The sequence below is a fragment of the Corvus brachyrhynchos genome, unplaced genomic scaffold (genome assembly GCF_000691975.1).
Source record: "Corvus brachyrhynchos isolate BGI_N302 unplaced genomic scaffold, ASM69197v1 scaffold67, whole genome shotgun sequence".
NCBI classification, from domain to species: domain Eukaryota; kingdom Metazoa; phylum Chordata; class Aves; order Passeriformes; family Corvidae; genus Corvus; species Corvus brachyrhynchos.
Window position 1 is genome coordinate 937,717 of NW_008239114.1, and position 15,971 is coordinate 953,687.

At 49.8% G+C, this 15,971-nt stretch overlaps 1 protein-coding gene across 1 annotated transcript in view; it reads left to right on the forward strand.

Annotated features, from left to right (window-relative positions):
* Nucleotides 1-15,971, forward strand: part of KLHL12 (kelch like family member 12) — a 24,648-nt gene that overhangs the window by 6,982 nt on the left and 1,695 nt on the right. The window contains exons 2-10 of the mRNA XM_008638015.2: nt 135-288; nt 1,074-1,291; nt 4,322-4,471; nt 6,189-6,303; nt 9,412-9,518; nt 10,425-10,620; nt 11,302-11,460; nt 12,669-12,767; nt 15,587-15,773. Coding sequence (XP_008636237.1) covers nt 135-288; nt 1,074-1,291; nt 4,322-4,471; nt 6,189-6,303; nt 9,412-9,518; nt 10,425-10,620; nt 11,302-11,460; nt 12,669-12,767; nt 15,587-15,773 — 1,385 coding nt within the window. The remainder of the gene's footprint in view (nt 1-134; nt 289-1,073; nt 1,292-4,321; nt 4,472-6,188; nt 6,304-9,411; nt 9,519-10,424; nt 10,621-11,301; nt 11,461-12,668; nt 12,768-15,586; nt 15,774-15,971) is intronic.

A 15,971-nucleotide genomic window follows, 5' to 3' on the forward strand; every position in this document is an offset into this window, starting at 1 on the left:
AGTGAGCGCCAGAATAGAAAGGACAAATCTCTGTTGAAGCCTCTGACAGATCTTGTTTTCAAACCTGCTGAGTGTTGTGGGCTTTTTGCTCACATTAATGAAAAATAAAGCTGCGTCTCTCTTTTAATTTACAGCTCTCAGAGAAAGATAAACCCTGTGTGGATATCCAGGGCCTGACGGCCTCCACCATGGAAATCCTGCTGGACTTTGTATATACAGAAACTGTGCATGTGACAGTAGAAAACGTCCAAGAATTGCTGCCAGCAGCATGTCTGCTTCAACTGAAAGGTAATTCAAGGATTAGCACAAATTGCACCGTTGCTGCTGTTTAGAGATTTGATTTGTTTGACCCTCTGTGCATGGAAGAGAGATTGGGGGAGGAATTATATTTGTAAGTAGTTATATCAAACTTCTGTTTTCTTATGCGCTGTGGTCTCATTGGTAGAGGAACAGATTTGGGTGCAAAAAAAATGGTAAAACAGGTTCCATGCTTTGGGCTACTGTACTTCTGCAGGAGTATTCCCAAGAGGAATTGTGAGCTGTATAGCACATAAATGTTACTGCTCAGTTATATTACTCTAATAAGCAAATCCTGGATGTATTTGACCTGCCATCACAGTATGTCTGGGTCGGTAACAGGCTGGTTGTTGTCACTGCACATGCACCTATGGAGCTACCCCGGACAATTATCCCAAATCGCAGACAACTTTACCCTAAAGTTATCACAGACCTAGGAATCTGGTATGTATCCACTAGCAGACACATTAGTGGTTTATAATCCATGAAGCTGAGTACAACTCACATTGGAGTCTTCCTAGTATCAGATTAATGTAATTTTTTGATTGGAATAGAACAGCCGGAGCTCAAACCAGCCCAAACACGTGGCCTGGCTGCTCCAAGTGTCTTCACAGTCTCCAAAGCAATACATGCATGTGTGTGTTTCTGTAGTACTTTTACTTGTTATTTAAATTGGATTTTCATTATTGCTTAGAACTTCTTTTTTGACGCCCTTGCCAAAGCAGTGGATTGATAGTAAGCATGCAGTGCTCATTCACCCCTCCAATTTTCCGTAGGTGTGAAACAAGCTTGCTGTGAGTTTCTAGAAAGCCAGCTGGATCCATCAAATTGTTTGGGCATTCGGGATTTTGCTGAGACACACAATTGTGTGGATCTAATGCAAGCTGCAGAGGTCTTCAGCCAGAAACATTTTCCAGAGGTGGTTCAGCATGAAGAGTTTATCCTCTTAAATCAAGAAGAGGTTGAAAAGCTCATCAAGTGTGATGAAATTCAGGTAAAACCTGAAAAGTACCATTACTGTGCAAAGCATTGAAATAAAACATTGAAACCAGTCAGTAATTAGTCCATACTCCTGGGGTGGACTTCTCACACAGTTTCTGAATTTGAAATTTATTTTCAAGAAGCGTCTAATTAATTTTTTTTGCTAGTTTGTAATCTGAATTTTATCAATAACATGTAGCTTCTCTCTAAGAATTTGTTGTCACACAAGTGGTTCTTGCAAGTTAATCACAGTAAGTTAGTTCCCTCTGCAAAGTTGCTGGCCCTTCATTCCCTCCTTTCCCTGGAGAAGACAAGTTGTCTCAATGCCTACATTTCAGAAATACCCCCAAGCTTTAACTTCTGTTTGCCTGCTGATCAGCAGCACAAGGAATCCCCAGGATGGTGCGGGGTGGTCTGACTCTGCAGGGATTACAGGGAGACTTAGTTCCCTGATGGTGAGTTTCTGGAGGATGTGCTATGTGACTGGAACATGTCAAATACATTTTTCCACCTTTTCTATGAACCAGTTGAACATTCCCTGGTAATGAGGAGAGAGTTTGATTACTTATTGACATGGATTTTGTCAAGAGCTAATGTTCACTGCAGTTGAAAGCAATCACTACTCAGAGTTCAGGGGAACAGGAATGCTTGGAAGCAAACCAACGTATGGGATATCTTTGGTAGGATTCCTGAAAAGCCAGTACAGGGGTAGCCAGAGGAGAATTGTTGCTGTATTACTTGAAAGTGGTCTTCAGCCACGGCAACATCCTCTTGTTAATGAGGCTGCTTGAGAAAGAGCGTGTGAGACAGTGGTGAAGGACCCTGCTCCAGCCGGGATCCACAGTGGAAAAGGGTGAGTGTGTTTGGTGTTTGTGCTGTGAGGGGCTGAGCCTCCTGTGGGTTGTGATGATACTGAGAGCTGCTTCTGGGCTGGGAGCAGGAAATAATGAGGAACTTCAGAATGACCCAGCCAAGCTTCTCGGATGATCCGCTCAGGCGAAGCGACATTCCTTGTGGATTGGAAGGGCTGGTTCAGACCTTGCAGCAGGCAGTGTGTTGTGCACGCACTGTCGTACCTTAAGAATATGTGACAAGTAGGGCAAGGGAGGTAATTCTCCCCCTCTTCTCTGTCCTTGTGAGATCTCACCTGGAGCGCTGTGTCCAGGTCAGGGGTTCTCAGCACAAGAAAGACGCGGACCTGTTAGAGCAGCTCCAGAGGAGGTGACAGAGCTGCTCTGAGGGCTGGAGCCCCTCTGCTCTGGGGCCAGGCTGGGAGAGCTGGGGGGATTGACCTGGAGAAGAGACGGCTCCAGGGAGAGCTTATAAAGGCCCTTATAAAAAAGAGGAAGAGTGACTTTTTACATGGGCAGAGAGTGATAGGACAAGGGATAACAGTTTTAAAGAGGAGATACTTAGATTTGATGTTGGGAAGAAATTCTTCCCTGTGAGGGTGCTGAGGACCTGGCCCAGGTTGCCCAGAGGAGCTGTGGCTGCCCCACTCCTGGAAGTGTCCAAGGTCAGGTTGGATGGGGCTTGGAGCAACCTGGTCTGGTGGAAGGTGTCCCTGCCCATTGCAGGGGGTGGAATGGGATGGGCTTTAAGGTCCCTTCCAACCCAAACCAGTCTGGGATAAGGAGCAGGTCTCTCTCCTGCTGTGCCAGCACAGAGGTGCTGTGTGGAATCAAGAGTGTGCTCACAGAACACCCTCAGAAAATCTCTGGGCTGCTCAAGAAGTGCAATTACAGGTCCTCACTGTGATCCTGCATTAAATGTTACTCATCATTTATCAGGAAACATAAATGAGTTAATGAACAATAAAGGTGTTAAATATATCTGAGGACATTCCGTTCAGGAGGGAATAAATCAACGCAGGATTATTGCGTTTAAAGAGGAGGTGGGGAAATTGGAAACAGTACAGTAATCTGCTCTCCTTTTGTGAGCTCTAATTGTCCTTTCCCTGCAATTCTAAGAGAAAGAGGCCATTCCAAATTACACTGTAACAAATATAAAACAATGGCTTAGAAGAATGCCTAACATAATTAACCTCTGGGGCTCCCTACTTCAAAACATTCTGCCTGACAGCTTCAAACTGGACTTCAGAGGGGACCAGTCGTAGGCTGGTGGGAAGGCTCAGTCCTTTCATCACAGGCTCTTCTTTTATCTTCATGTTTAGTCTCAGTTAACAACTTTGCGATAATAAATTTGTACCTGATTTCCCTTTATGTTGGATGATCTGCTAGATGTGTAAAAAGAAAACAAAGTCTAAGTAATATATAATTGAGATTTTTACAATTCTTTTGCTTTTGGTAATCATAGCTGTCCAAAGCACCTGAGGTTCTCTAACAGTATCAAATTTGGATGGTTTAGTCAGTGTAATCTCTGGAAGTGGTGTAAGCACCAGCATGTGCCACTCCTAAATGGAGACCGGAGATGGAGAAATAAATTAGTAATAAAATAAACAGTAGAAATAAACAGTAACATTCATGCCCCAGGGCTCTCCACTCTGAAATCCTTTGTAGTTTTTAAAAGGTGGATTGAAATAAAAAGATACCTTAAATGTACCTGCTCTGGCTGGATTGTCCGAGGGGCAGCGCGTGGGCACGGCGCTGCCGGGGCCTAAGCCAGACACTTTGCTGTGCAAAGGAAACATGATTCTGATCACCTCTATGATGGCACTTTGAATTTTGCAGGACCACAGCTCCTGCTCCACAGAGAACTGGGGGAGCTGTCCTGTGAGTTCCCACTGGTCAGTGGATGGAGCTGCCAGCTCTGGGCTCTGATCCGCACGGTAGCGCTCACTGCTCTGGGACTTGGACTGCCATTGTTGATCTCAGCTGCAGGGGAAAAACAAATGCAGGTGTAAGGAAAAGGAAGTGAGGGAATTTAACTGTGCTTATGGGGATTTCCCTAAGAGACTCGTAGCTAAGTGTCCTGCTCCCTTGCTCGCTGTGAAGCAGTGCCAACAGCCTGCACGTTGTGTGCTCCATGGCAGTAGCTCCAATGTTATCCTGTCATCCTATCAGGATGTGCCTCCTCTTTGCAGGTGGACTCTGAGGAGCCGGTGTTCGAGGCGGTTATCAACTGGGTGAAGCACTCAAAGAAGGAGCGTGAGGCGTCGCTGCCGGAGCTGCTGCAGTACGTGCGGATGCCGCTGCTCACCCCCCGCTACATCACTGACGTCATCGACACCGAGGTACAGCGCCGGCGGCCGCTGCGTGCTCCTGGCTGGGCTCTGCTGTCCGACAGAACGTATTCAAAGCTCTCCTCTGCTGCTCCTGTTTGATGGTGACCCTGTGGAGCTGTCCCTGCTCAGCCGCAGTGCCGCCGTCACACTGAGCAGTGGTGTGCTGTGCCAGCAGTCACAGCATCCCGCTCTGCAGTCACAGGGTGCCCTCTCCAGGGCCGTTAGTCAGCTGTCTCTGCACCTTTCTGTTGTCATCTGTTACAGTCTCCAACAAGTGCTTTCTGCCATCATTCCTAAGCACTGACAGGTCCCCTTCCCCAGGCTGAAGATTGCTGGCATTGATCTCAGGGAGGTCATGGCTCCTCAGAGGGTGTCTGAGGGCCAGATGGCCAGCAAGTACCTCTGAGTGAGAAAGACAGGAGCTGTGTGGGCCCAGGACCAATACACAGCCAAGAGCCATGGCTAACACTGCTGCTTTGTATTCTGAGATGCTGCAGAGGCAACCCAAAATGGGGACGATGAAAAGAGACAATTAAGCTTTTCAGTGCAAGTTTAATTCCAGACAGGAAATGATGCTGATCCCAGGCAAGATTTCAAAGGAAGGCCCAGAGAAGGTCAAACCAGCCTTCAGGTTAGATGGTGATAGGACGTACTCAAGGGTTACTAGCCCTTACCACCTGACAGGTGCTGACTGGTGAATGACAGACGTTTCTCTACGTCAGGAAAAGGCTGGTTTAGCAACAGTCATCTCGGATATCATAGATCATGGATGTTAGTAAATCAGGACAACCTAATGGGCTGTTGTGTTAGGCTGTGCCAGAGCTAAAGGGTGTTCAGTCAGATTGTCATGGTCCACTTCAAACTGAAATTGAAGCTAATGGAAAAGGGACTGGTACCAAAACAAATAGATCTGTTCCAAATCCAGCCTGAGACAGAGCGTGTACAGCCCTCGGCTCTCAGAGTGACCGTGCAGGGTGACCTGTCCAGTCTGGCAGTGCCACACACTGGTGGCACATCCTCAGCTTGGGGTGGTGTGGAGAGTGGAGCGTTGGCCCCATGTGGCTGCCTGACACAGATACCAGGAACCTGTAAAAGTAAATCTGAACTTACTGAAGCAGCGTGTACACCAAACACCCAAGGGGAAATGAGCGCTGAGCTGAAGGGAGGTTGGTCTGGGCCCTTGGCTAGGGGAGGGAATTACAATGGCATTGTGCAAGGAGATGAAGCTGTCCTTGGGTGCCCCTCACACTTCAGTGCTTCTGTTGCCTCTTCACAACTCCCATGTCCCACGTGCACAGGGATCAGGGCAACAGATCAGCTGAACAGCTTCATTGGGCTGTGCTCCCCACCTCTTCTCCAGCGGCAGGTGCAGGACGAGTTATGTGGGGCAGATCAAGTGTGGTTTCACTGCCAGTTCCCCTTCCTAGTCATACTTCTGCTGGCTTAAATGGAGTAGAAGTGACTTTTCCTTAGTGTTCCAATGCAGCCATTTTCCTTAAGGAACCTTCAGTGCCAGTCTGTGAGAATGGAGCCATATCTTCTCAGCTGCAATCTGGTCTTCAGTTGCCTTTGCATTTCTCTGCATGCCGTGTCTCCACCAGGACACTGCAGCCTGCACACAAGTCCTTTACATGCTGTCTGAGCTGATGAGCGTTGGCTTTAGGACAGTTCTTCTGAGGTTTCTTAAAATACCCTGCATGTACCAGTGACTCATGTTTCTCCCCAGCCTTTTATACGCTGCAGCCTGCAGTGCAGAGACCTTGTAGACGAAGCCAAGAAATTCCACCTTCGGCCCGAGCTCCGGAGCCAGATGCAAGGACCCAGGACACGAGCACGTCTGGGTGAGCAGCAGGGGAAAGGACACAGGGGCCGGGGCACTGGCAGGTGGTGTGTCAGACACCTTGTCTAGTGCCTTGTAATTGTGTTGATGTTCTTCACAGCAGTAGCTTTTGTCATCCCATGGTCCCCAGTGGGACAGAGAGGGGACTGGAGCAAAGGAGAGAGTGCCTCTTTTACAGAGCATGTTTGCTTAGTGCCAGTGTGGGGACCAGTTGATTGCTTTTAATCCCAGGCTCCTGCTGTGGCCTTAAAACCAGTTTCCTGAGTTGCTGGTGCCTGCAGATACATTTGTCCCAGCATGCAGCTGTCCAAGAACTGTGGGAAGAGTTTCTTCCTGTCTGAAGAGGCAGGTATCAGAGTCCAAAATGGAGCTGTGAGGTGAGTGACAGCTGCCTTACAGTGACAGCAAGTTTCCACAGCTAATTGAACGGGGGAATGTGCAAGGAGGGAGATGGAGATGTCCCTCTTCCCCTTCAGAGGTGCTTTTGTTTTTCTCCCTAGCCTTGTTAAGGTAAATCAATGATGATATCTTCCTTTATTTCAGTAACTCCTACCAAGCACGGTCATGAATTGTTCGGAAAAGGCTTGTCTTAGGGCTGTGAGCACTCAAGAGCAACATAAATGTAGGAATGACCTACAGAAGAAGGAAAAGTATTTTACTGGCTTCTTCTGTCAGACTGACTGTGCCGTGCCTGTATCCTGGTGCACTCCCAGGGCACTGCCATCAGTGCCAGCATGGACCACTGTCCCTGCAAGGAATCCTCCTTGTGTGTTCTCCAGTGCTGCTGCAGGTGTGGTGGAGAGAGACCCCAAAATCCCCTCATGGCCCATTTCAGGGGACAGAAAGCAGTTTAACCACAAAAAGAGGAGGGCAGATTAGGGTTGTCAGAGACACACTGATCAAACTCTTCTGGCCTGAAGGGAATGTTGTTCTGCTCCTGCATAGTCCAGGCCTCAGCACATTTTGTGGGAATTCCTATGCCAGTTTCAAAGACCTGCACTTCAGCTCAGCCTGTCATTGGCATCAGCCTTCCAGTATCTGAAGGGGCCTACAAGGAAGCCAGAGAGGGACTTGTCATCACAAACTGTAGCAATGGGACAATGGGGAATGGTTTCACACGGGAAATTTAGGGAAGAAATCCTTCCCTGTGAGGGTGGGAAGGCCCTGGCACAGGTTGCCCAGAACAGCTGTGGCTGCCCCATCCCTGGAAGTGTCCAAGCCCAGGCTGGACAGGGCCTGGAGCAACCTGGGATAGTGGAAGCTGTCTCTGAACATGGCAGGGGGTGGAGTGAGATGAGCTTTAAGGTCCCTTCCAACCCAAACCATTTTGTGATTCTATGATTTTAGAAAAACACATTTCATTTTATTCTTAGTTGAAATACTTCACCTGATAAAAAAGACATTAAAAAACTGTTTTATTGTCTAATTGTATGGGTTAAAACTGCACATTATTGCTGAGGTTCACCCTTTGGATTCAGCCCTAGCTCTTTTAATTGATTCCACACCATCTGATATCAGCAATGTGTCACTTTTAAACTGTTATCAAGTCGTGTATTAACTTTGCATGTGAGAACTGAAGTGATTGTACTTTTAGCTATCTTACTGGAAAGGAGGCTTTCCAAGATGTTGGAGCTCTTGTGAATCCTTCCCAGTTATTTTTTATATTATTCTTCATCTGAGGTGGCAGCTTTTCTGCTTTGTGGCAGACAAGGCCTTGTTAAATGTTTGTTGCTTGGTGTTCAGTCCTTCTGCAATGAAAAGCTGGATGGTCCTAAATTCTAGTGATAAACTCCCTGTTCCAGAAAGGGCCCAAGGAGTCCAGGGGATGCTGAGCTGTTCTAAACCTGAGACAGAAGCCTGCGTCCCTTCCAACCCAAACCATTTTGTGATTCTATGATTTTAGAAAAACACATTTCATTTTATTCTTAGTTGAAATACTTCACCTGATAAAAAAGACATTAAAAAACTGTTTTATTGTCTAATTGTATGGGTTAAAACTGCACATTATTGCTGAGGTTCACCCTTTGGATTCAGCCCTAGCTCTTTTAATTGATTCCACACCATCTGATATCAGCAATGTGTCACTTTTAAACTGTTATCAAGTCGTGTATTAACTTTGCATGTGAGAACTGAAGTGATTGTACTTTTAGCTATCTTACTGGAAAGGAGGCTTTCCAAGATGTTGGAGCTCTTGTGAATCCTTCCCAGTTATTTTTTATATTATTCTTCATCTGAGGTGGCAGCTTTTCTGCTTTGTGGCAGACAAGGCCTTGTTAAATGTTTGTTGCTTGGTGTTCAGTCCTTCTGCAATGAAAAGCTGGATGGTCCTAAATTCTAGTGATAAACTCCCTGTTCCAGAAAGGGCCCAAGGAGTCCAGGGGATGCTGAGCTGTTCTAAACCTGAGACAGAAGCCTGCTTCCAGGCAGTGATTACAGGGGAAGTTACAATTCTCCAGGTCACAGCTGTTATTTAACAGTCATGGAGGAAATAAAAATTCAGAGACCATCTCAGAGAAAAAAAAAGTAATGGGAAGGCAATTTTGAAATGAAATACACAAGATTTAAGAGACAATTCCTGGGAAAATATTTAATTCATTTTCCAAGCTTTAGACAGCCTGACTTGTTTCTCAGTTACGTGGTATATAAAGTCCCCTAAATCAGGTCTGGATGTCATTTGCTACCAAGAGGAGACCTTGTGTTGTGAGGAGGCAGCAGGGATTCTCCTCCAGATTCTGTGGGGTGGTGAGAGGTTTGGGAAAAACAGTGGAAGGGATACAAAAGGAGATATAAAGGAGCGAACCTCAGCACCTGTCTGAGGCAGCTTGTCTGGTGTTAGGAGAAACAGCCCTCCAGCAGCAAGCTCCTAACACCTCAGTCAGTTGTCTGCCACATGCTCTGAAGAGTTTCTCCTTTCTCTTCCTTGCTGAGCACAGAGGGAGTGGGAGTGCCTGAGCCAGGTTAGGTCCCTTCCCCAGAGCCAAGACGAAAATAGGGATTTAGAGGCAGCTTTGCACCAGGGAAGGCTCAGAGTTTCTTCAGGTTGTTCCCCTGAGGTGACCCTTTGGTTGTGAAGGGATTGACTTGGCTTTGCTGTCCCTCTGTGCCTCAGGAGCTAACGAAGTGCTGCTCGTGATCGGCGGCTTTGGCAGCCAGCAGTCCCCCATTGATGTGGTGGAGAAGTACGACCCCAAGACCCAGGAGTGGAGTTTCCTGCCGGTAAGGGACTGGCTCTGACCACCACTGGGCTGACCAGGCTGTGAGCAAACACTGATCCTGCAGCACCAGCTGGATAACAGTCTCCTTGGGCTGTCCTGTGCAATCTGCTGAGGATTTCTGAGAGAAATTCTTCAGATATTTACATGGTGAATGCTGAAACCACTTCAGTTTGCAGAGTGACGGAGGGAGAGGGGGTTGTTGTCATAGACCTGATCAGCTGAGCCTGCAGAGACCCACATCTTGGTTGTGGGAGTGAGAACTATCATGTTTCTTAGAGAAGGGGTGTTAAGTTTTAAGGTTAGTGATGATAATTGGAATGTCAATAGGAACAGTGTAATCAGTGCAGTCTTCAGGCTGCTGCATGATCCCACTGCTTGCAGTGTTTTGGAGCATTACGGGAAGAGAGAATTCCTGCACTGAGGAGTATTTCTACCCAAATTAAAATCACCTTTATCTGTGTGAAATGGTGGAGAACTGCCTCTTTAATATCACTGGTCAGGGCAGACTCAGTATCACCTGATGTTCCAAAATTCTGATCTTTCTTGGAGGCTAAAAGCTTCATCAAATATTCAGAGTCCCCACTTTCTCCCATTACCACTGTCTGCAGGAGCCAGTGGGAGGCTAACAAAACATACCAAATGCATCAAAGATGATGCAGCAGCACAGGATAAATACATTTAATGCGAAATACTTGAGTGCAGAGAGACATGGTCCTGAGAAGAGAGCATGGCAGGGAGAGGCAGACACAGTCACTCAGGCTGTGTCCTTTAAATCCATTGTGCTGCCTGCTCTGGGACAGTGGGCCATTTCCCAAAGGAGCAGTAGCAGAGGGTGGAAGAGCAGTGGTTGGTCTCCATGCCCAGTGTTGTTTCTCTCTTTGACCTTCATGTTGCTTCGCTGTCTCAGAGCATCACGCGGAAGCGGCGATACGTGGCCACGGTGTCCCTCCATGACCGCATCTATGTCATCGGGGGCTACGACGGGCGCTCCCGCCTCAGCTCCGTGGAGTGCCTGGATTACACATCGGATGAGGATGGCATCTGGTACTCCGTGGCTCCCATGAACGTGCGGCGAGGGCTGGCGGGAGCCACAACCCTTGGAGGTACGTCCTGGTCACTGCCAGGGCAGAGCATCTCTGGCCTGAGATGCCCTGAGCTGGTATGTGAAGAGTGGGCTGGCTCTGGGGAAGGAGGGGAGCCTGAGATTCTGCCTTCTCATCACTGGGATGCAGAAATGGAAAACTTGCCCACATATCCTGAAAGCAGCTGCTCTGCCTCCGCTGCATTCCTGCAACACATATCTGTGAACTGGGGGAAAGGGGCTCTGTGAGAGATTATGGAGTGGGAAGCTCTGAGGGTGGTGACAGTGTTGGGCAACACTGAGCACAGGACACTAAGTACAGCTGTGACCATCCAGCACTGGAGAGACTGGAACGTGTGCAGGGAAGGAGTGGGGACTTTGGGGAGGTACTGACGTGAGGCTCGTCATGGGAAGGGTTTGGGTTTGGGCATGGCAGTGTTTTGGTGGTACTGCAGCATGAAAAAAATAGCTGGATGTGCATGTTCTCTGTCTAGCAGGAGGGAGATTTAAAGGCCAGATGGGACTTGTGTTTTTCTGTTGGGCCTGTGAGCCAGGCTGAGGAGCCTGGGTTCATCTTGGCTCCCAGTGTGCCAAGGTCTGTTTTCTGTGGTTTGCAGTCCATGTTGTAGCTTTGCTCTGTGTGTGAGGGCCCCCATGCTCCATGTGCATGGTTGACTTGCTGGGTCCCACTCTGTCATTGCAGACATGATCTATGTTTCGGGTGGGTTCGATGGAAGCCGCCGTCACACCAGCATGGAGCGCTACGACCCCAACATCGACCAGTGGAGTATGCTGGGAGACATGCAGACAGCACGGGAGGGAGCGGGGCTCGTGGTCGCCAATGGAGTCATCTACTGCCTCGGTGGGTACCTCAGCACCTCTGGGAGTTGTGCAAAGCCTGCCCTTTTACACAAGTGACCATTCAGGTGTCACATCCATGTTAGAAGAGGTTTAACCTCCCAGGGCACTCCCGGCTGTGTCGGTGAGTGCTGCCTGACCTCACTGTTCCCATCACAGTGGCTTGAAGTGCAGCTGCCGTGTCACTGCAGGAGATGCACACACAGTTTACACACCCTGCGATTGAGGGATGGCTGAAGTGTGGAGGATAAGCAGTGCCAGCTGAAGCTTTGTGTGGCCTGGGCAGTGTCTAAATGCCCAGAGATGAAGCAGGTAGCCATGGGACAGAGGGTGCACCTGCACCACACAAAGCAATGGTGGCTGTAGTGCTCCAGAAATGTATCCTGAGCTGTCTGTTCTCCAGCTTCTTCCTGTAGCACTCAGTTTCAGAGCACCGCACCAGCTGTGAGTACAGTGAGATTTCCAGAGGACAAAGCACTCTGAAGCTTGTTCTGTGGGTCACCTTCTGGGCCCCAGCAAAGGCAGGCCCAGCATTGCACCCACATCTGTTGCAGTCCTGTTCCTGGGGAGTCACAGATCTTAGGCACTTGTTTCATAGAACCACTGAGTGAGTGGTTTGGGTTGGAATGGACCTTAATCTCATTCCACCCCCTGCCATGGGCAGGGACACCTTCCACTAGCCCAGGTTGCTCCAAGCCCTGCCCAACCTGGCCTCAAACCTGGCCATAATCCAACCTGGTTTATGGGTTTCACTTTCCCCTCCCAAATTCCTCTTCCTCATGCTGTCCCCAGGATGGATGGCAGCACACTGCTCCTTTGCTGGGGCTGCACAGAGATTTTTTAGTATTCTCTTGAGAGATCCCCAGCCTACACTGCTCAGCCTCGTGCAGCTGTGGCTGCAGCACAGACCTGAGCGCAGACCTGGGAGCGGCACATCTGCGGGGCTGCACCAGCAGTGGCCTCAGCGTGCTCAGAGGCAGCTCCGTGGGGCTGGCCTGCTTTGGGGAAGTGATGCTGTCCCACATGGCCCAGTGCAGTGTTGGGGCAGAGCTGGCTCTGGGCTGGCTGCAGGATCCTCCGTCCTGCCCGGGTGGGCTGTGCTGATGGCAGTGCCACGCTGTGCTCGGGGCCCACCAGGCGTGTTACTGCTCTCTACGCAGAAAACATTCTCCCCAAATCAGCCCCGTGGTTTGCTCCTGTGTTTTGTTTCAGGAGGCTACGATGGGCTGAACATCCTGAATTCTGTCGAGAGATATGACCCCCACACTGGACACTGGACAAATGTCACTCCAATGGCCACCAAGCGCTCAGGTAAGAGCCCACAGTGCCTTGAAGTCAGTGTGTTTCCTGCTGCACTGAGGGAGCAGTCACTGCTGGTGTGTTCTGCTGCCCTGGAGGGTGCTCTGGCCTCCATGGGTGGTTTGGCTTTGAGAAGGGATGATTTTACAGCACACTGGCTTGAATTCCCAAGAGAAATACTAATTTTCACATGCCTGCTGTCTCCATCCCACGCCAAGGTGTGTATAGAGGAATGTAGTGGTGGGGGTTTAGGTTACAGGGAGGGAGAGGAAATGCTGTGTGACTTCCAAAACTGGGAACAGTGCTTGGCGTGGAAAAGAGCTCACAAGGCACAAACTGACCATAGTACTGGGTCAATGCTTGTCAGCTGCACGGGACATGGTGACGGCAGGCGTGCCCTGCCAGGCTGCTCCTTCACCTGAGCCCTGCTCCAGGGCAGCAGGAGCACAGAGAGCAGCACTGCCAGAGCAGTGTCACCCTGCAATGGGGTTCCACAAATGGTGCAGTCACACATTATTATCCCCCACCAACTCTTCACTTGTCTCTCTGCCTGGAGTTCTATCCAAGCTTTAGTGGGCAGTTGTATCTAGGACAAGAACACAGTTTAAATCCTGCTTTTGGAGTATCTTTCTGTTTAGGCTCTCCTTCATTTCTCAGACGAGTTGCCATGGGGCTCCTGTAGCTCTTGTGTGCCCAGGTGTGTTGATCTCCTGCTCTTGCTGTGTGCCTCAGGCCTCCTGCCCTGAGCTCCAGGCCATGCTGATGAGCTGCCCTGGCCCTGCCTGTGTGTGCACGGGCAGGTTGCTCAGGGCCTTCACACCTGTGTGGCTCCCAGTGCTTAGAGTTACGTTCTTAGACCCTCTTGCACATCCCTTTTGAAGTTACTTTTTCTCTGCTTCTTTCAATAACTGCCCCTCACAGTCAGCCTGGGCAGCACTGCACCATGTGATTCCTGTGCAGTGTTCCTGGTTAGGGCCAAGTGCTGGGTACTCAATAAAACTGGGCTCTGTTCCAAAAACATTTCAGCTTTCTTGTGCCTGCAGTGGCATTCACCAAAACCCCGATCTTTAAATATTTATTCCTGTGACAGGGATATTCCTGTTAAGTGTGGGTTTGTCTGCCAAGAATGGATTTGATTTAGGAGTTGGGCACTTTCCACATCCAGGAAGACCCTACATATAAAAAAACAGGATAAATCTGCAAGTTTTTCCAAGTCAGAGGCACCATGTGAGACCAATCCACAAATCTCTAGGAAGCTTGAGGGTCAGATGAGTCTGCTTTGAGCACCAGAGAAGATTGGCTTTGGACAAGACCAAAAGCAGAGTTCAAGGGAAAAGCCTTCCACAACAGGCATTTCCCAGGTCTGTGCTCCCCACAGGAGCTGGGGACTTTAGTAGCAGTGCCTTGGCTGCAGCATGAGCTCCTTGGTGCCACAAGCAAGCAGCAACATGGTGAGACTCCTGACCCCAGCACTGGCTCAGCTGGTGTCTTCCTTGCAACTGTGACCTGGAGTACCAAGATCTGAAACATGGGTGTGCCCAAGGGCCTCTTTTTGCCCAAGTTTTTTGCTGCCACTCTGGTACTAACACCCCTAACTAGTCATAGCTTAGGTACTTGCAGCCTTCATCCTGGTGTCAGTTAAGTCTGTCCTGGTGACCTTGGGCCCTGTAGGACTTCTTTGGCCTCCAAAGAAGACTTATCCACATGCAGGTCTTTGAATTCCAGGACCAGGACTAAAAGTAATCTTGGCGTTATTCACAGAGATCATTTCCTCCTTGTTTCTTTCCACCTCCTAGGACAGATTCTGGAGGGAGGCTACCCCTCAACGACCTTGGCCATATTGCATTGCTGGACCTGATTTCCCTGATTAGGCCTTGGTTTGGTCTCTTCAGCCAAAGCTCCTGGAGAGCCCACTGGGCCAGCCTGGCCATTCCCAGCTGTTCGGGTGCTCTCAGCAAGGACAGACAGGGAAAGCGAGGATGCGTTCAGTGGAACAGAAAGTCTCATACCCTGTTTGTAAAGAAACAGATCCATGCCCTACAACTGCAGGGTAGCTGGCTCGTTTCCTTCAGGGTATTCATTAGTGCAGTAGTTCATGTTGGTGGTGACAGCCTGACAGGGCTGACTGTGTCCCCAGGTGCAGGAGCCCCCAAGGCCACCAAGTGCATGGTAGTGTCACAGTGTCCTCCAGTGCTGTACCTGAGGGGGCTGCCAAGGAGGAGCCAAGGCTGGCAGGGGGTTATTTGCTGCTGGTTTCATAAATTCCCAGTTGGACCAGCATATTATTGTCTGCTGCACTGTGAGAACAGCTGTTCAGGCAGATGCTCCAGCCACCTCTGCCTCTGCAACAGTGTAGAAACCAGTTTTCATTTCCCTGTCTTCCAGAGAAGTAATGTCAGGGAAATCCCTCCTCCAGCTCTGTTATGGAGCAGTGTACAGCTACTCTCCAGGCTACAGCCAGGAGCTGGGTGACACCAGGGAGTCAGAAACACCAGAGGAGCTTGTCTCTGTACTGACAGTCCCTGCCAGCTGCCTGCCAGCAGAGCGGGCCTGGTGCTGCTCTGCTCTCCCACCTGTGGTCAGGTGTCAGCCCAGGTAAACCTCTCGTGCTGCTGTGCTGCCTGGGCCCCCCATGGCACAGAGTCAGCAGTGTTTAGCGGAGTGACGTTTTCATGTATCATATTGGAGACAACAACAACAGAAGCCGCAGTTACCAGCTCTTAAAAAATGTCCTGTGAAGAGGGAGGAACTGACCTGTTCAGCCTTGTACCAGCGAGCCCCGTGCTGCCGGTGTCACTCATGGGTGTGACTGTGCCACCTTCTCTCCACAGGGGCTGGCGTGGCTCTGCTCAATGACCACATTTACGTGGTGGGTGGGTTCGATGGCACGGCGCACCTCTCCTCGGTGGAAGCCTACAACATCCGCACCGACTCCTGGACCACGGTGACGAGCATGACCACGCCCCGCTGCTACGTGGGGGCCACGGTGCTGCGGGGCCGGCTCTACGCCATCGCCGGGTAAGCCCACGGGGTCCTGCAGCCCTGGGTGCTGAACAAGTGACCTGAGGGGACACAGCTGCTGCCCCTTCCACGGGGCCTCTCCTCTATGAGAGGAGACACCCACAGGGTCAGCGTGCCCAACCAAAACGGGCAGCACAAAGGTCCAGGGCCCAGGCAGGCAGGAGAGAGGCAGCAGACAGCAATGGCAGCTTGATT